This window comes from Phaseolus vulgaris, chromosome 10 (assembly GCF_051622355.1).
Source record: "Phaseolus vulgaris cultivar YP4 chromosome 10, ASM5162235v1, whole genome shotgun sequence".
Lineage (NCBI taxonomy): Eukaryota > Viridiplantae > Streptophyta > Magnoliopsida > Fabales > Fabaceae > Phaseolus > Phaseolus vulgaris.
This window is the reverse complement of record NC_143507.1, coordinates 6056764-6078692: the sequence shown is the minus strand read 5'-3', so window position 1 is coordinate 6078692 and position 21929 is coordinate 6056764. Positions and strand designations below refer to the sequence as shown.

The 21929-nt window shown below is 37.4% G+C and overlaps 4 protein-coding genes across 4 annotated transcripts; all 4 read right to left on the bottom strand.

The window, feature by feature from the left end:
* Positions 1-3607: 3607 nt before the first annotated feature.
* On the bottom strand, positions 3608-5785 carry LOC137818107 (disease resistance protein RUN1). The gene is given in 5 exon segments (XM_068621335.2): positions 3608-4207; positions 4343-4618; positions 4782-5400; positions 5402-5600; positions 5603-5785. Coding segments are annotated over 5 exon segments (1497 nt in total). The 5' UTR covers positions 5661-5785; the 3' UTR covers positions 3608-3862.
* Positions 5786-6706: 921 nt separating this feature from the next.
* LOC150024172 (uncharacterized) lies at positions 6707-8030 on the bottom strand. Its single transcript, XM_090296604.1, has 2 exons — positions 6917-8030; positions 6707-6834 (listed from the first exon to the last, which is right to left on the bottom strand). Exons 1-2 carry the CDS (start codon positions 8028-8030, stop codon positions 6707-6709), a joined length of 1242 nt encoding a protein of 413 aa, XP_090152730.1.
* A 328-nt stretch (positions 8031-8358) lies between these two features.
* LOC137818104 (disease resistance protein RUN1) lies at positions 8359-11469 on the bottom strand. Its single transcript, XM_068621332.2, has 4 exons — positions 10586-11469; positions 9415-10489; positions 8925-9200; positions 8359-8789 (listed from the first exon to the last, which is right to left on the bottom strand). Exons 1-4 carry the CDS (start codon positions 11086-11088, stop codon positions 8442-8444), a joined length of 2202 nt encoding a protein of 733 aa, XP_068477433.1. The 5' UTR covers positions 11089-11469; the 3' UTR covers positions 8359-8441.
* A 2958-nt stretch (positions 11470-14427) lies between these two features.
* LOC137818106 (disease resistance protein RUN1) lies at positions 14428-16185 on the bottom strand. The gene is given in 3 exon segments (XM_068621334.2): positions 14428-14644; positions 14646-15521; positions 15625-16185. Coding segments are annotated over 3 exon segments (1515 nt in total). The 5' UTR covers positions 16140-16185; the 3' UTR covers positions 14428-14520.
* Between the last annotated feature and the right edge of the window lie 5744 nt (positions 16186-21929).

The following is a 21929-nucleotide window of genomic DNA, read 5'->3' as shown; positions in this document are numbered from 1 at the left end:
GTAAGTTAAAGTATGAGGATCATCAACAAGTACACCAAAATGACGTTCCTAATGGATTAGGAGCAAGAAAACATGATCAATCCTGAGTACAACACAATACCTTCAATACCCAACTTGCACCTTTTCCAAAAGGTTTACCTCGATTTGAAATGGAAAGTTACATTTTCTTGTACCTCTAACACTTATCCACTTCATGCTTATATTTTATATACTTACCACCCTTCTCATAACCTAACAACACAAATATCTTTCTACCTTATCCTCAATTTGTCGTGTTAGATCTAACAATGACTACTACAAAGCCAAGTCCAAATGTTTAAGTTTTACCTCATTAGTTGTAAAATGACTACCATAATCTACTTCGAACAATTCATATTTACTAACTTCATAATTTATTAAGTTATCCATATCATAATTTCTTTCTACTTCAAAATTATTCGTCCACATTTCTGACTCCCTAGCCATAATTAAACAATGAGTGACCTACATATTATTCAAATTTATAAATAGCAAAACAATAAAATATATTCACTTAACTTAATAAAAAAACATAGAAGTAATTTAATTATATTGTATATAGGATCTTAGAAAGCGGAATTCTTTACATTTTTATAAATTGCATACTAGATTCTTCAACTTGAAAGGACAAACGGATCCAATATTGTATACTGGAATCCGCAAATTGGTTTGTAAACCGGCTTGTAAAATTCTGTTTACAATTTTGGTATGCATTTTTTTCATGGATTCCAATAAAAAATCCAAATAAATTGATTGGATTTAAAATCCATATCTATTTTAACTAGATTAAATATATTTAGATTTTTTTTTAAATCCATTTAAAGTGGATTAAATCTAGATTAAATCCACTTTGTTAATTAGATTAAAATCACTTTATCAATTACATTAAATCCATTTTGATATGGACACAAACTAACTTGACTCGAACTGGGCCTAAGCCGACTCAACCTGGACGCAGACCAACTCGGCTCTACATCGACACAGACCCAAACGGCTCGACATTGGCCGGCCAGACGACTCGGCATTGGCCCGGGCCCGTACGACTTGACATGGGCCCAAGCCCATATGACTCAACATGAGTCTGGGCCTGGACGACTTGACATGGGCCCGGACCCAGACGACTCGACATCGGCCCGGGCACGGGCGACTCGGCATCGGCCCGGGCTCGGAAGACTAGACATGCCCAAACGACTCTACATCGACTCGACATAGACCCAGGCATGGACGACTCGACATCGGCCCAGACTCGAACAACTCGACATCGGCCTAGGCCCAGACGACTCGACATGCACGAACGACTTTACATCGGCTTGGGCCCGGATGACTCCACATCGGCCCTGGTCCGCTCGGCTCCACATCAGTCTGGGCCTGCTCAACTCGACATCGGCCCTGGCCAGAAAGACTCGACATCGACCTCGACCCACTCGGCTTGACATCGGCCCCGGTTCGCTCGGCTCGACATCATCCCAGGCCCGCTTGGCTCGACATCGTCCTAGGCCCGCTCGTCTCGACATCTTCCCAGGCCCGCTTGGCTCGACATCGGTTTGGGCCCACTCGACTAAACATCAGCCCGGGCCCGAACAACTCGACATCAGCCTGGGCCCAGACGACTCGACATCGACCCTGTCCTGGACAACTCGACATCGACCCGGGCCCGAACGACTCGACATCGGTCCGGACCTACTCGGGTCGACATCGGTCCAGGCCCGCTCGGCTCGACATCAGCCAGGGCCTGCTCGGCTCGGCATCGGCTCGGCATCGTCCTGAGCGACTTGATATTGGCCTGAGCGACTCGATATCGGCCTTGACTCGGACTACTCGACATTGGCCCGTGCTTGCTCTCCTCGACTTCTGCCCGGGCTTGCTCGGCTTGACATGGGTCTGAGACTGCTCGGCTTGGCATGGACCCGAGCCTACTCAGCTCGACATGGGCTCGAGCTCGCTCATCTCGACATGGGCTCGAGCCCGCTCGACTCAACATGGGCTCGGGCCTGCTCGACTCAACATCGACCCGGACCTGCTCGGCTCGACATCAGCCTGGGCTTGCTCGGCTCGACATCAGCCCTGTCCTGGTCGTCTTGATATCGGCTCGGGCCTGCTCGATTCAATATCGGACCCGAAAGAATCAACTCGACATGGGCTTGGACTGACTTGACTAGACATTGGCATGGGTCAACTGGGCTCGATATCGGCCGAGTCGACTCAATATCGACCACTCAACTCGACTTGAACCAGGGTTGACTCGGCTCGACTTTGGCCCGAAATGACTTGGCTCGACTTTGGCCCATACCGACTCGATTTGACTTGGGTCCGGACGACTCGGCTCAATGTGGACTTGGGCCGACTTTGCTCAACTTGGGCCCCAATTGTCTTGGCTCAACCTGGATTGGACCAAGTCAAAATCCAACCCAAAATACAATTTGGATAATCCAAAAATGTATCCAATCTATATCTAATCCATATCCAATTAAATGGATTGGATTTAAAATCCAAAAATATAGATTTGGATTTGAGATAAATCCATTTCAATTGATTAAAACTAATATGGATTTAGATAATTATGGATTGGATTTTGTAATTTGGATTTTTTGCCCACCCTTGATTTCAACAATGGAGATGTTCCGCCTTACGCAATTTGATATACAAGAAGAAAACGTAAAAAAAAAAAACGCTAATAGGAAACCATTAAAAAAAACGCAGAATTCACTTCACCAAGTAACCTTCACTGCCTCCAACAGCTATCTCCAACCACAACCGCCAATAACCACTCACAAATACCCACCACAATGAATTAACAATGAATTAGAATCTTCAAAATGAAGTACTTCTTTCTCAATATGTGAATTCGAACTGGTACATTACTTCTTTCTCAATATGTGAATTCGAACTGGTACATTACTTCTTATCTTCAAAATGTAGGCCAATTCCAATTTTAACACCTCAATTATCTCCTTATTTTCAAATTAGCTTGAAAAACATCATTGAATACTACAACATGTTGCAGGTTTAATTGGAAAACTTTCCTAGTAGATGTGGAAAAAATTTCAATGCTCCAACCGTTAATTTGCCCTCCTATTTTCTGAAAACAAAGGAAGTCAAAGTCTTGAGACATTTTAATTAATTTGTGGGCATCTTCTTCAACTTGGTTCTACTTAGATCCATATGGCGCAGATTAATCAATTTGTCTATGTCTTGAGGCAATTCAAGTAGATATGTACAACACGATAGCAGCAAGGTTTGTAAATTCTACAGCTTGCATGTCCATTCAGGTAACTTCTTGATTTTAGTGTAAGGGGAGATCCAAATATCTCAAATGAATAAACTTTTCAAGAGATGTTGGAGATCCCACATCGACTAGAGATTATGGCATTTCATTGTATATAAGTGGATGCAAACCTCACCTCATGAATCGGTTTAATGAGATTGAGTTAAGCTTAAAATCCACTTCGTAATAAGAGAATCAGACAACTCGTTGATATCACATTCTACTGTGACATAGATAGAACTCAGGGCCTCAACGATATCATTCAAACGTTCCACTATGTATTATTTAGCCTCAAGCACAGCCAAGAAGGTATAACGTGAGAAGTGAGAATCAGGGCAAAATAAACATTGATTTTCTTAACTATAAATTACTACTCAAAAGGTTCTTTTACTAAGTCATTTGATCCACCACATATCAAATAGAGAGCTATGATCTTGACGACGGATCAAAACTCACAAAAATCGCCACCTTGTCTCCATATCCTAAATTTGACACTATGCCATGCCAATCTTCATCATTAAAGAAAATTATTGTGCCATGCTTGTGTATCTGTAATGTGCACATTGTGTAAATTAACCATTAAGACACTTGTTTCACAGCTGTATTTTCAGCAACGAGAGTTATCAAGGATTTCATCAGCGCTATATCTTCTTCCAAAATTTTAATCTTGAAACAACCAGAGAGGATGAAAGTTCTTAAAGATTTCAACTTATATATCTCTCTGGGGAGATTTCTTAGACTTGTGCAGTCTTTCAAATTTATCAGTATTAGATTTCGGAGATCTCCAATGGTTTGGTGTTCCTTGCACAAACTTGGGCAATCTTTTAGAATGAGCTTTTCAAGACTTGGTAGTCCTGAAAAGTCAGGTGTTTCTCTCAAGAACTTGGAGTGACTAAGATTAAGGAATTTTAGCCACTTTAAAACCTACAAAGATTGTAATTTTGGAAAATATTAGAGAAGAAAATAGAAGAATGCAATAGTTATAACCTGAACCAATTATACTATATCTATTTTAATTAACCTGTGAGCTTTAAAAGAAAAAAACATGTAATAAAATACCTGGGGTTGTTTCCAGACGAGTTGAAGATGACTATGTTTTAAATCAATTGCAATTACATTTTCCATACGAAAGTTGTTTGGTATGTACTTAGAACGAAACCCTTGCCAAGAAATCCATCTCAATTGTTTAGAAATGTACCCATAATCTCCAGTAAGTTGTACATGATCCAGTTGTAGCAGTCTTAATCCCTTCATTTCCCTGAAAGCATGAGCTTTGAAGCAATCTCTGCTGGTTGAATGCAGTTTCAGAGACAATCCCTGGATAGCTTCTGTCCCCTGTGATGAATATAGCGAAGAGATACAATTGAGAAATATATCAATATCTGTTGATCATCGATACTTAATGCTGGGCCTAATCGGTTAACGACACATGCATTGCACTTGAAAAAAAAAAATACTTTGAATCGAAGTTTCAAAATCATAAAAGGAATGTTCTTACAGTATTCTCTTTCAGTACATCTTTGACATCATCCTGAACCCATAATCGACTCCTTTTCCCCGGTTCCTTTGGCCAACTCTGACGAATAATTTCTCTTCCCATGTCTCGTAACAAAGAAGGCATTTCAAGTTTATTGTTCCGTTCAACTTTTATAAGACCAGGTTCTATGAGAACTGTTATTCCAATATCAGCATACAGTTCACATCCATTTAGTATATCTGTGACATAGCCTTTGTCTTTACCAACAAAGAAACAACATACATCAAGAAATATATGCTTTTCCACATTGCTTAAATCATCAAAACTTATTCTCAAGCTCTCTTGAATTTTATGAATGGGAATTACTTTTGCTTTTGAGGATACACTTTCCCACTTTTTCATTGTCTTATGACTTAAAAAGGAACCAAGGACCTCAAGATCTAGTTGTAGTCCTCTACAATAAGCAACCATGTTTCTTGCAAGTTCATTAAAGTCTTCTCTTGGTTTTGCTGCTCCAAAGGCATGCCAACTAAAAAGCTCAATGGACTCATTTTCGTTCATATAATCCATTGTATAAACAAAATAAAGTTTGAGTAGGTCCAGTACATGAAAATGTCTATTTGTAATGATTATTAGAGTTCACATTCACATCATCAAGCACAATCATCAACTTTTTCCGAGAAAGTCCATTCTCGATCATAGTTCTTCCCATCCCAACGCTTTCCACCTCAAGCTTGGATTTTAGGACATTATATAGAAGATTTTCTTGCACATCAACATGGCTTCCATCTACTCGATCCCAAACATCTCTAATATTTTCAATTAAACTCTTACCAATGAATAGATGGCTTTGGCTAAGGTAGGTTTACCTGTTCCTCCCATTTCCCATATCCCTATCATACACACTTTGGTAAGATTCAGTGTATGATTTGGAGAAAACGATTATTGCAATCTTAGAGGCTGCTATTTCTCGCATGTGTTCTTCCAGCCCCATTCCCTCCTGCAGATTCTCCTCCTTAATCAAAGTTTTTACTTTAGCTTGTAAAAGGAAAGAATGAAGATGAGAAACCAACTTTCTACCGATTTCTTCTCCCCAAGAGTTGATGAACACGTCGTATGTGAACTGGGGTTCTGATCTTAAGAAGGATGAAGACGATGATGATGAAGAAGAAGCGAACTCCATCAAAGGAATTATTGGAGTCAAGTCTTCAAAAGCAATAATGTGAAGATGTTTGTTGGTTTCTTAGAATAATTCAGAGGAAGATATTTTATTATCTTTGCTAACAATTACATTTATAGTAACTGCAGTAACAAACTCTTAACTAATTTTATGAGCAGTTACCTAGAAATATTAAATCAACAATTAAAACAGAATTAAAACAGAATAACGAACAGTTAAAAAAACAGAATTTCCAACACTCCTCCTTGATTTTTTGAACTGCAAATTCCAATCTTCTGTCTTGAGAACTCAAACTTGTTGGTTGGAAGTGGCTTGGTAAACAAATCTGCAATTTTTATTTTTTTCAATAAGGTGCAGATTCTAAAAGACTTTTGTCAAAGCCTAAGCTGATAAGATAACCTTTGTCTTCTTTTCCTTCCACAATGAGACCTTTAGGTTGCTCAACAGAAATTTTCTCTTCAAGAAATCTATTTAGGAATGTTGACTTGACATCCATTTGATGTACCTTTCTATCTCGAAGTATGTCAACAAGATCCCGAGTTTTGTTCTTCTCACTCATATCTACCTCTTCCTCCATTGCCTTTTCCGCCTTTGGGTCATTGATAACTTCTTTATGATCAACAGGTTCTTTGTGATCCGCAGCTTCTTTGTGATCCACAGGTTCACATATTGCAATGTTACATCTATGATATATGTCAGAGAGTAATCGATTGCCTTTAATTGGTGGATCATCTTCTATTTCAGATTTTTGCATCTTCATAAGTCCTTAATCAGACGGCTCCTCCTGAAATAGATCTAATGAGAAACTTTTGCCTCTCATTTGTACCTTGAACAAATCTTGTCCTGTAGCATCCTTGATCAAACCGTGGTTATCTTCAAAAAACACCTTGAATCCTTTTTTGCAGCAACCGACCAACACTTAATAAATTTTGGTCTATGTTAGGTACATATAACACATCAGTAATAGTTTTAGTACCTGAATGTGTTGCTACAACAATGGTTCCTATTCCTTTTTCTGAAATGTGACCCCCATGGCCTATCTTGACCTTTGAAATTTTTGAAGGCTTCAACTCCTTGAAAAGTTGTTTGTCATAAGTCATGTGATTTGTGCATCCACTATCAATTAACCACGATGCACTTGAAATATTGTTGGAGAAACCAGTTGCAACGAAAAGTACATCCTCCTCCTCATTTGCAAATTGAGCATCTATGTCTTTTTGCTCACTTTGGTTTACATCTTGTTGCTCACTTTGGTTTCTACAAATGACTTCTTCATGCCCAAGTTGATTGCACTTGTTGCACTTAGCATCAGGTCTTCTGCAGCACTTAAACGGTGGATGACCTAACTTGTTGCAATGCTTACAAGGAGGGTAATTTCTCCTTTTGTGGTTATTGTGTGCAACAACTTCTTCATTTTCTTGCTGGTTCTGCTTGATCTGGCTACCTTTGTTTCTCCAACCACCTTTATGATTGGCTGTTAAGGCTCCTTCTATTGCTCCATCTTGTCTCATAGCTCTTCTTTGTTCTTGTGCTTGTAAAGCATTTAAGAGCTCTGCAAGAAAAAATTTTGATAGGTCCTTTGTGTTCTCTAGGGTTGTTATGGTGGCTTCAAACCTCTCTGGAACCGTTACAAGCAGTTTTTTCACAATTATTGAATCTTTTAACACAGATCCAAGCAATCCCACTTTGTTGGCAATGCTTAGAAGTCTGTCAGAATACTCTTTTACGGTTTCTGACTCCTCCATTCTCTGCAGTTCAAACTCCTTGATTAGATTCAGCACTTGCATTCCACGAATCCTCTCATCACCTTCATATTCGGCCTTGAGGTAATCCCAGATTTCTTTTGCTGACTTCAAGGACATTATCCTTGTGAATACCATAGGAGATACAGCTGCAAATAGACATGCTTTTGCCTTTGATCTTTTCATCTTCTTTTCCTTCTGTGATTTTATTTGTGCCACAGTAGGGTTTTCTGGAAGGGACTGAATTTCCTCTTCTACAGCTTCCCATAAATCCAATGCTTCTAGGTAGGTCTCCATACGAACAGCCCACATTTGATAGTTGTCTCCATCAAAGACAGGTGGTGCCATTGCTGAAAAATTGAAACCTCCTTCCATTGATGCACTCTACTAACCTCACAGATCCCTCAAGAAGATAGCTCTGATACCAATTGTTGGTTTTTTAGAATAATACAGAGGAAGATATTTTATTATCTTTGCTAACAATTACATTTATAGTAACTGCAGTAACAAACTCTTAACTAATTTTATGAACAGTTACCTAGAAATATTAAATCAACAATGTATCTCAGGAGTCAGAGTCATATTTCTAGTAGAAGACACTACTACTCGAGAAAGATCAGTTGTAGTATCATCACCTTCATCAATATCTCCGAGTGATCGAACATTAAGAGCAAAATGAGAATTCTGCATGTGAGAGGATATCCATATTTCTTATAGAAAGTTTCAATAATGTGACCAAGACAATTACAATGAGCACACTTACAAGACACTTGTTTTCACAGCTGTATTTTCAGCAACAAGAGTTATCAAGGATTTCATCTGCGCTATATCTTCTTCCAATATATTAACCTTGAAACAACCAGAGAGGATGAAAGTTCTTAAAGATTTCAACTTATATATCTCTATGGGGAGATTGCTTAGACTTGTGCAGTCTTTCAAATTTAACAGAAGTAGATTGTGGAGATCTCCAATGGATTGGTGTACCGTGCACAAACTTGGGCAATCTTTTAGAATGAGCTTTTCAAGACTTGGTAGTCCTGAAAAGTCAGGTGTTTCTCTCAAAAACTTGGAGTGACTAAGATTAAGGAATTTTAGCCACTTTAAAACCTACAAAGATAGTAATTTTGGAAAAGATTAGAGAAGAAAATAGAAGGATGCAATAGTTATAACCTGAACCAATTATACTATATCTATTTTATTTAACCTGTGAGTTTTAAAAGAATAAAAGCATGTAATAAATACCTGGGGTTGTTTCCAGACGAGTTGAAGATGACTATGTTTTAAATCAATTGCAATTACATTTTCCATATGAAAGTTATTTGGTATGTACTTGGAAGGAAACCCTTGCCAACAAATCCATCTCAATTGTTTAGAAAGGTACCCATAATCTCCAGTAAGTTTTACATGATCCAGTTGTAGCAGTCTTAATCTCTTCATTTTCTTGAAAGCACGAGCTTTGAAACAATCTGTGCTTGTCGAATGCAGTTTCAGGGACAATCCCTGGGTAGCTTCTGTCCCCTGTGATGAATATAGCATAGAGATACAATTGAGAAATCTCTCAATTTCTTTTGATCATTGAAACTGAATGCTGAGTCTAACAAGGTAACAACACATGCATTCAACTTGGAAATGAAAACACTTAGAAAATAAGTTTCAAAATAATATAAAGAAGGTTCTTACAGTCATCTTTTTCAGAAAATAAGTTTCAAAATAATATAAAGAAGGTTCTTACAGTCATCTTTTTCAGTACATGTTGTACATCATCCTGAAACCACAATCGACTCCTTTTCCCTGGTTCGTTTGGCCAACTCTGACGAATAATTTCTCTTCCCATGTCTCGAAACAAAGGATGCATTTCAAGTTTGTTGTTCCTTTCAACTTTTATAAGACCACGTTCTATGAGAACTGTTATTCCAATATCAGCATGTAGTTCACATCCATTTAATATATCTGTGACATAACCTCGGTCTTTACCAACAAAGAAACAACATACATCAAGAAATATGTCCTTTTCCATATTGCTTAAACCGTCATAACTTTTTCTCAATTTCTCTTGAATTTGATGAATGGGAATTACTTTTGCTTTTGGCAATACACTTTCCCACTCTTCCATTGTCTTATCACATAAAAAGGAACCAAGAACCTCAAGAGCTAGTGGTAGTCCTCTACAATAAGCAACCATGTTTCTTGCAAGTTCATTAAAATCTTCTCTTGGTTTTGCTTTTCTAAAGGCATGCCAACTAAAAAGCTCAAGGGACTCATTTTCATTCATAACATCCATTTTATAAACATAATCAACTTTGAGTCGGTTCAGTAGATGAACATCTCTAGTTGTAATGATTATCACAGTTCCTTGACCGAACCAATCACGATTCCAGCTTAGTTTTTCTAATTGGTCAAACTTATTCACATCATCAAGCACAATCAGCACCCTTTTTCTAGAAAGTCCATTCTCGAGCATAGTTTTTCCCATCCCAACGCTTCCCACCTCGACCTTGAGTTGCATGGTCTGCAAATCAACATGCCCTGCTGGATCCCAAACTTCTCTAATATTTTCCATAAAACTCTTACCAATGAATGGAGGATAAATTCGATTATAGATGGCTTTGGCTAAGGTAGTTTTACCTGACCCTCCCATTCCCCATATCCCTATCATACACACTTTGGTGGAATGATTTTCAATACATCCAATCACCTTTTCCACGTGCCACTCTAATCCAACAGGAAATTGGGTAATAGAGAAGTCTTTATAGTCCAGCAATTCAAAAACGCGGAAAACAACTTTCTCCACAAGTTCAGCATCATGCCTTGAAAATGAAGGGTTACCAAAAGTAAATCACATTCTTAACATATGCTTCATTCAGTCTCAAACAGAAAAAAGTACCAAGAATTCTTTTGTTTACCTGAAATCTCTGACATCCAAACCACTGATACCTGCCGCTGTGTTGAGTGCACGTCTCCACCTGAACATTAATGGATAGCTTTTGTGGTCAATTAATTCTTCACACGCATTTCCGAAACCGAAATCAACCTGATAACTTAAATTCAATGGGTCAACCTCGTAAAATATGGGAAGAATTATTTGACCAAATGTTTCGAAGCATTCAATGATTTTTTCAAGCTGAAAAAGACAGCAGGTAGATTCAGTGTATGATTTGGAGAAAACGATTATTGCAATCTTAGTGGCTGCTATTGCTCGCATGTGTTCTTCCAGCTCCATTCCCTCCTGCAGATTCTCCTCCTTAATCAAAGTTTTGACTTGAGCTTGTAAAAGGACAGAATGGAGATGAGAAACCAACTTTCTACCGATGTCTGCTCCCCAAAAGTTGATGAACACATCGTATCTGAACTGGGGTTCTGATTTTAAGAAGGATGAAGATGATGAAGACGAAGAAGAGATCTGCATCAAAGGAATTGAAGTAAACTCTTCAAAGGTAAAGCAACAATGTTAAAGATGTTAAAATTACAGTTGTTTATGGACTTATCATCTCATCTCGATTCTAAAATAAAGAAATTTCATGATAAAAAAACCTATATAAGAGTTTTTAGTCTGACACCTATATAAATATTTTGTATCAAAATTTACATAACAAATTATAAGCTAAAATAAAACAAAAAGTGTTGATGAAAACAAAGTTCAAGTACCATAAAACACTTAACTTTTGTTTTAAGAATAAAAAAGAGTTGGAGAAAAGAGAATTATATTAAAAAAAAAAACAGGTTAGTGCTGCAAAGATTAATATTTTTTATATGTAGTCTTGAAGTGCCGTACGACCCACCCACGTTCACTCTACATTAAATTCCATAAATATCTTTTATTGATTAAAGTGCTTAGCTCAAGTAAAAATATATTTCCAGAAGACATTAATTTTTTATTAGAAGGTTTATCTTCGTTTGTTAGGTCATTTTTTCATACATTTTTTTGTTTAGGTTTCTTGTAACGCGGTGACAAGGAGTTTATCATTGATTTCATTACGTGAAAAACTACTTCTGTTAGCTAACAGACTGCTACCCATTTTAAGGTTTTTATATTAAAGTTGAGTAATGTTGCCTCGTTATTTTATTAAAATAGGCTTGGTTTTAAAAAAAATACGACGTAGGATAAATCGTGTCCGCGAAAAAGTCATGCAATGTATGTTTAAGATGTGAAAAAGTCATGCAATGTCATGTTTAAGAGATGCTGTGTTAAGGTGATGTGACTTTAGTTCTAAAGATGAAGTTATGCTACGATGACATTCTACTTTAATTACGAATTTTTTATTTTTTTTTAAATTAAGTAAAGTCACGTTTAGGTGTTACGACTTCAGTTTACACCGAAATTGATTACATTAAAATTGTGTCACCCTAACATGACTTATTTGTAATTAGTTTTAAATTAAAGTCGTGTCAACTTAACCCGAATTCTTTGTAAGTTATTATTTTAATTCCATACATGGATTAAATAAGTTTTTTTAACATATATGATACTAGTTTACGTAAATAGTAATATTTAATTAATTATTTAAGTATAGTTTAATTTGATCCAAAATTGTGCATTGATGGGTAATAAGTTATGTAATATTTTGATTTGGTTATTTGATAAGGAGTTTTTTTAAGAAAAAAATGTTGTTGAATATTCTATAGTTTCATATTTTAAGGATAGGAAAGCTTATGGTGAAGGGAATGAATGAACACGCCACTTGGAGGTGTGGGAACTCCAAGATAAGTGAGGAAGATCTGCCACTTGAAATGCTCACACATTCAAGATAAGAACCAAAATATTTAGGAGACAAAGCTCACTAATCACTCAAACAGATTTTCTTTACTATTCAAATTCTATGTCAAAATACATGAGGAAAGACACCCTATTTACGGATGTGGTGCCTTGGTGGGCAAGATGGGTTAAGGGTAGAAAAGGCAAGGGAGAGGAGCTGCCTAGGGTGTTGACCATGGTCAAAACCACACCTTTAGACATAGCTTCTAGAAGATAGGTTAAAAGCCCTAATTCTAGGTACAAGTTCATTTCGCCAAGTACACTCCATTTTATGCTATGTGAACCTACTCTAGCCTATTTTGCTATTTGGGCCTCCAAAGTGTGCCCAATTTATTTACAAACATGTGTGTTGTCCTTTAAGAAGACCAGAAGAAGGAACAATTGATGTTCTGGTCTATGCAAAGTTCTTCTTTTAGCAAGGTTCATCTAATATTTGGTGAAGCCTTGACTTGATTGCTGAGATGACTGCTCACAATGTGAATTGTCTCTTGTGTCCTTGGTCATCTTTTTTACTATTTGGGTTATATCAGAGTGACCCAATTAAGCCATCATTTTGTAAGTAGCAAACCGTCCCTCAACTTTTGACCTCCACCTTTGATGCATCTCCAAACGACACATGACCATCTTCAATCCTTTGTATATCTTTGAATAGGTACCCGTGACCGCACATATGGTTGCTTGCTCCCAGGTCAAGGTACCACAGAGTGTCACTATTAATGTTGACTTCATTTTGAGCCATCAAGAGAACACCTTCATTCGTTTTGTCTTCCAAGGCTAGGTTGGTTGTCTCTTCTATCTTTATATCGGCTCGATAATATTTTGCAAAATGCCCCACTTTACCACAATTATAACATTTGTCGCAGTTGCAATCCTTCGCATAGTGACCATATTTGTGACATTTGTGAGCGTCGTTAAGTCAGTTGACTATTCTATTGTGCACACAATACTCTCAAAATTGTCGATTAATGTTCTCAAAATCTTCTCCACAACTCGTGCATCGGTCAACTTTTCACCGTTTCGATTGAGTTGATTCCCCACAATTTGTACACGCGTGATGTAGTCAGATACAATTTCTGACTCCACCATATTGATGCTCTCCAACTAGCCACGAAGAGTTTGTAGACACACTTGCTTAACTTGCTCGGCTCCTTTGAAAACCTTTTTTAAGATGTCCCACACTTCTTTTGAAGTAGTTGCATTGACAATCTTCTCAAAGCCCGACTCATCAAGCGCTCAAAACAACATGTATAGTGTCGCTTTATCCTTTGATCGTGTCTCTTTCAACGCCTTGGTTTGAGCCGTCGTATCTGTTGGTTCTTCGAAATCTTCTTCAACCACCTCCCATGCATCTTGAGAACATAGAAGCGCTTTCATTTGCATTATCCAGTTATCATATTTGGTCGCCTTCATTAATCGTGGTAGCGATATTTGACCTGTCACATTTTCCATTGGCTCTAGATATACCAAATTGTAAAAACAACCAAATGCTAAAGTTAACACTCACACTCTGTTTTCTCTAAAGAGACACTCTTCTTCTTGTCTCTATTGTATTTCTTTTTTGTGGTTCATCTTACAACTGAGAGTACATCCTATTTATAGGCTTTAGAAAGCTCTTCTAGAAGAGAAAATAATAAAATCTCATTATGGTCTTAAAACCCCACTAATAACATAATAAAATCTCACTCACAACTTTTGACCTTTCATCTATCAAAACTCTCATTCTTTTATTTTTTTAGTAACTTCTAATTTTAAAACCCACAAACTAACATTTAAAAGTTTATTAAATAGAACTGACCAAAATGATGTACTTCCTCTCATGTTGCCCTTATCCATATATTTATTTGAAATTATGTTTGTCAAAAGTGTATCCAGTCAAAGTCCACTTTGGATTTCAAAGTGTTTCTTTGTCAAATACTTAACGCTGAGCATAACAGAAAACCAAGACATCCATTGCACTTTAAAAAATAAAACACTTTCAATTTAAAAATCTTATAAAGAATGTTCTTACAGTATTCTCTTTCAGTGCATCTTTTATATGATCCTGAAACAATAATCGACTCCCTTTGACCAACTTTGACGAATAATTTATCTTCCCATGTCTCGTAACAAAGGATACATTTCAAGTTTGTTGTTCCTTTCAACTTTTATAAAACCACGTTCTATGAGAACTGTTCCAATATCAGCATGTAGTCCACAGTCATTTAGTATCTGTGACATAGCCTCTCTCTGACGAAAAGGAAAAACATATATCAAGAAATACATCCTTTTCCATGTGATTGCGTAAACCGTCAAATATTATTTTCAATATGTTTTGAACTTGATCCATGGGAATTCTTTTTAGTTTTGACGATGCACTTTCCCACTCTTTCATTGTCTTATCACATAAAAAGGAACCAAGGATAGTAAGAGCTTGTGGTAGTCCTCCACAATAAGCAACTGTGTGTCTTGCAAGTTCATTAAAGTCTTTTCTTGGTTTTGCTTCTCCAAAGGCATGCCAACTAAAAAGCTCAAGGGACTCATTTTCGTTCATATGATCCATTTTATAAACATAATCAACTTTGAGTAGGTTCAGTACATTAACATCTCTAGTTGTAATGATTATCACAGTTCCTTGACCGAACCATTCACGATTCCCGCATACGTTTTCTAAGTAGTCAAACTCATTCATATCATCAAGCACAATCAGCAACTTTTTTCGAGAAAGTTTATCCTTGATCCTAGTTCTTCCAATCCCAAAGAATTTCATGTCGGGCTTGGGTTTTAGGACATCACAGAGAAGACTTTCTTGCAAATCAATAGGCCTTGTTTTAGGATCCCAAAATTCTCTAATACTTTGAGTAAGACTCTTACCAATGAATGGACGATAAATTCGATTATAGATGGCTTTAGCTATGGTAGTTTTTCCTGATCCTCCCATTCCCCATATCCCTATCATACACACTTTGGAGGAATGATTTTCAATATATCCAATCACCTTTTCCACGTGCGACTCTAATCCAACAGGAAATTGGGTAATGGACAAGTCTTTATAGTCCAGCAATTCACGAACGCGGCTAACAATTCGCTCCACAAGTTCAGCATCATGCCTTGAAGATGAAGGGTAATGTATCACGAAAAATAAATCACAACCTTAGCATATGCTTCATTCAGTCTCAAACAGAAGAAAGTACGAAGGATTTATCAGTTTACCTGAAATTTCTGACATCCCAACCACTGATACCTGCAGCTGTGGTGAGTGCACGGCTCCACCTGGATAATGCATGCTCCAGTTGCTCTCCTGAATAGCTTTTGTGTGCAGCTTCTTTCAACGCTTTTCCCAAATCATCCTTCTGATCGCGTACGTCCAATGGGCCAATCTCGTAAAATATGGGCAGAACTATTTGCCCAAAAGTTTCGTAGCATTCAATGATTTTTTCAAGCTGAAGAAGACAGTAGGTAGATTCAGTGTATGATTTAGAGAAAACGATTATTGCAATCTTAGAGGCTGCTATTTCTCGCGTGTGTTCATCCAGGTCCATTCCCTCCTGCAGATTCTCCTCCTTAATCAAAGTTTTGACTTGAGCTTGTAAAAGGACAGAATGGAGATGAGAAACCAACTTTCTACCGATTTCTTTTCCCCAAGAGTTAATGAACACATCGTATATGAACTGGGGTTCTGATTTTAAGAAGGATGAAGATGATGACGACGAAGAAGAGAACTCCATCAAAGAATTGAAGTCAACTCTTCAAATGTAAAGCAGTAATGTTAAAGATGTTAAAATTTCAGTTGTTTATGGACTTATCATCTCACTTGAGTCTAGAAAGAATTTTCATGATAAAATAACCTACATAATTGTTTTTTTGGTCGGCACCTATATAAATATTTTGTATCAAAATTTACATAACAAATTATAAGCTAAAATAAAACAAAAAGTGTTGATGAAAACAAAGTTGAAATACATTAAAAAAACTAGGTTATTGCTGCAAAGATTAATATTTTTTATATGTAATCTCGAAGTGCCTATGACCCACGCACAGTTTTTTTTATCAGAAAAAAGGAATAAATAAATAAGTCACTCTATATTAAATTCCATATATCTTTTACTGATTAAAGTGCTTAGCTCAAGCAAAAATATATTTCCAGAAGACATTCATTTTTTAATAGAAGGTTTATCTGCGGTTTGTTAGGTCATTTTTCATACATTTTTTGTTTAGGTTTCTTGTAACGCAGTGACAAGGAGTTTATCATTTATTTAATTACGTTAAAAACTACCTCTATTAGATAACAAACTGCTACCCTAGAAGCCATGTTAAGGTTTTTTTTACTAAACTTGAGTAATTTTGCCTCGTTTTTTATTAAAATAGGCTTGGTTTTAAAAAAAAAAATACTAAGTAGGGTTTTTTTATCAAGAAAAAATGAATGAATAAATAAGAAGTATTTCAGGGATACCTCAACTCTTATACAAAAGACTTGTCTGAGGCTAATAACTTCTAACCTCCATACAACCACTGGAAACCTGAAAGCAGACACCTTAAACTCGAGCTAACTATCTCCTAGCAGTATTAACAGACTTCATGCAAATCAAAATTTCAAGGCACCCGTCTGAATACGAAAAACTTCTACCACGCTCTTTAGACTGAACCCATGACCAAGCCTTCATTTGAGCCAGAGTGAAGATTTCAAAGTGATTTATCTTGTCACCTCTGAAAATCCTCTTGTTCCTATGGAACCACAACTCACCTACAACTGCTATCCACACACCACTCCATATCCAATTAACAATTTCCTTCACCCCACTTATCCTGAAGCTTTCGAAATGTTTTTTAGGCACCCTGTGATACGTCGCTACCAATCTCATCCACTCATAGCATTTAGACCACACGAGCCAGGGAACTCTACAAGTACAAAAAAGATGGGAGGTGGTTTCCTCTTCCTCCCCGCACAAACAACACATAATGGAAGTCATACTTAACCCCCTTCTAACCAGGTTTTTTTTAGATGCTACTTTGTCTTCCAGAACCCTCCATATATTGTGAGATGTGAAGATGGTTGTTCCTTCATCCTCCGAAAATCACCATAGAGCTCTCTCTCAACCCCCTGAACGTCTTCTTTAAGGATTTTGCACGTGGATTGACTGTGAACATTGTTGTCCCTTTGTCTTTCCAAGCCCAAGAATCCTCCTTTTCCAACATTACCCTTTGTTCCCCAAAATTCACATCAATTGTTGTTCCTAATTCCGCTCCCATTCAAACAAATTCATTCTCCATTCGATCTTCCAAATCCACTCTAAATTTTGTGACCTCTCCCCCACATGCCAAATGGATGAGTCCTTGGTGGAGCAGATAGTGGAGAGTCTCGGAAAGGCATCCTTGAGGTTCATGTTGTCTACCCATCCATCCTCCCATAACCTTATCTACCTCCCATGAAAAAGTATCTTCAAATTTATCTTTCCACTCGTCAAGTGACCAAACTTCCTTCAGATCCCTTCACCAAAGACAATCAGTACTTCTTTTTCTTTGACTCCAGAGTTCCCTCCAACCTCCATACTTTGAATCTAGCACCTCTTTACACAGACCCATCTTTTCAAAGCCTAGACGCCAAATCCACTTTCCCAACAAGGCAATATTAAAACGCCTTAAATCTATCATACCGAGCCCTCTCTCCTCTTTTGGCTCACAAACCTTTTTCCATGAAGCTCATGCTATTTTCCAGCCTTCCGATCCCCATCCCCACAAAAAGTTCCTCTACAACCTCACTATTTCCTTCATCACCATAATCGGTATTTTATACAAAGACAACAAAAACAGAGAAAGTGCGGACAACACCAATTTAATTAGGCAAAGTCTAGCTGTCATAGAGATAAACTTACCTTTCCATTTGTTTAACCCTCTTCTCACCTTATCCACCACCTCTTCCTAGAATGTACTTCTTTTGTGACATCCTCATACCGACAATCCTAGGTATTTAAACGGAGTCTTCATCGTCTTGCAATTCAAAATAGCCGCGAACTATTGTACTAATAGAGACCTGCATCCTACCCCTTCGACTTTGCTCTTCTGAAAATTACCCTTTAGGCCAGATGCTAATTCGAAGCAATTTAAAATGGCCTTGATAACAAACACACTTTGTGCTTTCGCCTTGTAGAAAAACAACGTGTCATCCACATACTGAATCATATTAACTTTTATGAACCTGCCTCTGATCTCCACACTTTCTACCAAATCTTTCTCGATCCTCTCCCTTATAGCTCTGGCTAAACCTTCAGCCACAATGAGGAAAAGAAATAAAGCTAGGGGATCTCTTTGTCTCAACCCCTTCCTTGGTTTGAACTCCTTAGTAGGACTCTCATTTACTAGCACGGACAGCGAGGACGACACAAGGAAGGCTCTTATCCTACCAATCCACTTGCCACAGAAGCCTAGCCTCTCCAGTATGTAGTAAATAAACTCCCAAACAACTCAGTCATACGCCTTCTCGTAGTCAACCTTGAAAAGCACGGAACTGTTGCTTCTCCTCTTGACTTCCTTCATCACTTCATTTGCTACAAGAACACTATCCAGAATCCCTCTGCCCTCCAAGAACGCGAAATGTCTAACACTTATCACCTTATGCAACACTTTCATCATCCTCATAGACAGAATTTTTGCCACAATTTTGTATAAACATTCAACCAGAGAAATATGTTTAAAATAATTCAGGTGTTATGGATTATCGACTTTAGGAATCAAAGAAATAAAAGAGGCATTCGTCCCCCTTAGCCATCTTTCGTCATCCTCAAAATTATGAACTACTCTTATAATGTGCTCCTTATAATCTCTTCCCAACCAAACTAGATAAACCCAAAATTGAAACCATCAGGAGGCCTGGGCTTTTGTCGCTATCACAGCTCCAAACTGCCCTTTTAACTTCCTCTTCGGTTATCCTTCCTACCAACAAGACATTATCTTCGTTTGTAATTTTGTTGAACTTTGCGTTATCTACCCTGACTCGTTAACATACTTCACCATTACACTTTTCTTCGTAGAAATCTCTAACCTTCTCCTTCACCACACCCTAATCTTCATACCAGTGACCCTTATCTTTCAACCCACACAAACCATTCCTTAAATTTCGTACCTTTAAGTCAAGACTGACTTCGAGATACGTTTTTGGCAACCTTAAAGACGAAAATTCATGTTTAAAGTACGATGAAGAGACATGGCGTCTTTTTAAAGAAAGCAGTCAAAATGAGGCTTGGATGGTAAGTGAAGTAACTTAACTTTTTTTTTGTTTATATAACATTAATAAGTTTATCTTATTTACTTCACTTTGTTTATTTCAATTATGACAGGATCGTCGGAAGAAAGCTCAAGAGATAACTTTGAAGAATGTTACCCCGCACGTAATGTCTCGTTCAGGGTATCAAAAACTTGAGCAAGCACTGATGGTGCAAAAGGAGCAATCTAAACAGGGGACGTTGTCTGAGAATGTGGAAACAGGGTCACTTCTCCTCCATCACCACCTTTTCGCCATTTAAAATGGAAGAGGGCCCGAATTAAAAAGTCAGGTGCACCAAGTTCTGAACAATCCGAGGTTATTATCGAAAAAATTGTAAGCTATTTTTGTTATTTTCATTTATTTTAAAGAATTAATTATATTAAAAATTGATATGATTTTTGTCTACTCTTGCAGGATTCCTTGAAATCTGACGGTAAATTTGTTGCTGAAGGTCGTCACGATATCCTGGTTGAAGCAATTGGATGACCTGAGCACTATGGTCGTGTTCGTGCAGCTGGACAAGGGGTTGGAATTAAACTATATTTTGGAGTTTCAGAACGACAATCATTCTCCTCCTCCAAAAAGAATGAAACTCAAATGAAGACTAAGATATGTGAAGAATTAATGGAGGAGATGAGAAAGGAGACTGATTTGATGCGGCTAGAGATGAAAAAGGAGAATTATCGAATGCGACAAGAGTTTCTATCGCAACAACTTTGTGCTGAGCCGATTCAACCCCTTATTAGTCTCACTCCCAAGAGCACAAAGGGGAGTTGTGCGACTCCTCCAACATGAGAGGATGATATCATTGGGCAAACGAAGGATTGTGAGCTACTGGTAGTGGGCGGCAAACTTCCTCGGGTGGTGGCCCTTGGAAAAGTCTACGAAGAGGCCACCACCTTACATAACGTTCCTCTCTCCTCTGATGTGGCGAAGGTAACGGTTGAAAAAGTACAAGTACCTGATGCTTGTGTTCCACTACCTTCAGAAGAGGTAACCACTGTGGCCGATGCATTTCAAACATTCATTGTCTGGCCCAGAGACCTTATTCGATTTATGCCCCAACCTCATGTAATAATTTCATTTCATTATAATAATTTTTAATTATATTTATATATTACATATAATTTAATATAAATGTTCTTTATCTTGTAGAAACCTTTTCGGAAACCAAGTCCGGAGAAGAAGCGTGAGGTTCCAGTTGACAATCCTAAAGCTTCCTCAGGTCTCATTGCTAGTCAAATTGGTAATGAACCTTTTGCAGTTCCGTGGGATGATACATTTTTTTAAATAAACACTGAACTGCCACTAATAATGTACAACACAGATTTATTAGAATTTGTATCTGAGAATCAGGAGCTCAATATAAATATAATTCAATTTTTTATGATGTAAGTATCTTTACCTATTATTAAATTTACTTTATGTTAAATTATTATTGATTATGCTTTAACTAATAACTTGTAGGTTTTTGCATGGAGTCTGTCTCACTGAGGGGAAGGAAAATGTGTATGGATTCTTAGATCCTGCATATACTAATCCCGTTGGACCAAGGTCATATGAGACTCAAGCATACATCACTAACACCCTGGAAAAATAGGGAAAACAAATTTATTTATGCCTTTATATTAATGAGTAAGTTTAATTATATGTCATCAATTATTACTATTTCATGTTTTAAATATTTACTAACTCTTTTCATGGATGATATAGGCATCATTGGCTGTTACTTGTCTTATCAATGGTTGATAAGGCTGTTGTGTGGTTTTGTTCCCTTCACAAGAAGATACCCATAAAATTTAAGGATATCATTGATACGTAAGTACAGTATAAACTTAACTTTGTATGTTACTAATTAATCATCTACTAACGAGGTTTTTTGTATTAACCAGTTCATGGCGTGGATATAACATCCTAAAAGGTCGATCCAGTTCAAATAATTTGAACTGGATAAGAATAAAGGTTTGTAATTTTTTTCTTTCTCTTATCATTGTTTATAAATATACTAACTTTTACTTTTTATTGAATTATAGTGTAATAAACAACCATGAAGCTATGAGTGACTTACTCTAGGTACACAGAAAGACCAATCTAAGCCAATCTCACGTCGAAACAGGGAAATTATAGCCCTGGAAAGCAGCCCACTTCGGAGTCTCTCACAGGAGAAGGACTTACGGCTATTACATTATGCAATGGATGATTACCATTATAAGACTAGGTGTTAAAACTAGTTGGAAAGAGGTAATAACATGATATG

What these genes read in the sequence shown, in the direction of transcription:
- LOC150024172 (XM_090296604.1), bottom strand. Translation starts at nt 8,030, where the DNA reads ATGGCACCACCTGTCTTTGATGGAGACAACTATCAAATGTGGGCTGTT. An exon ending in TGTTGTAGCAACACATTCAG is followed by an intron (nt 6,835 to 6,916) that starts GTACTAAAACTA and finishes GCTGCAAAAAAG; the next exon opens with GATTCAAGGTGTTTTTTGAA.
- LOC137818104 (XM_068621332.2), bottom strand. Translation starts at nt 11,088, where the DNA reads ATGCAGATCTCTTCTTCGTCTTCATCATCTTCATCCTTCTTAAAATCA. An exon ending in TTGGATGTCAGAGATTTCAG is followed by an intron (nt 10,490 to 10,585) that starts GTAAACAAAAGA and finishes TTCATTTTCAAG; the next exon opens with GCATGATGCTGAACTTGTGG. An exon ending in ATGTACTGAAAAAGATGACT is followed by an intron (nt 9,201 to 9,414) that starts GTAAGAACCTTC and finishes TATTCATCACAG; the next exon opens with GGGACAGAAGCTACCCAGGG.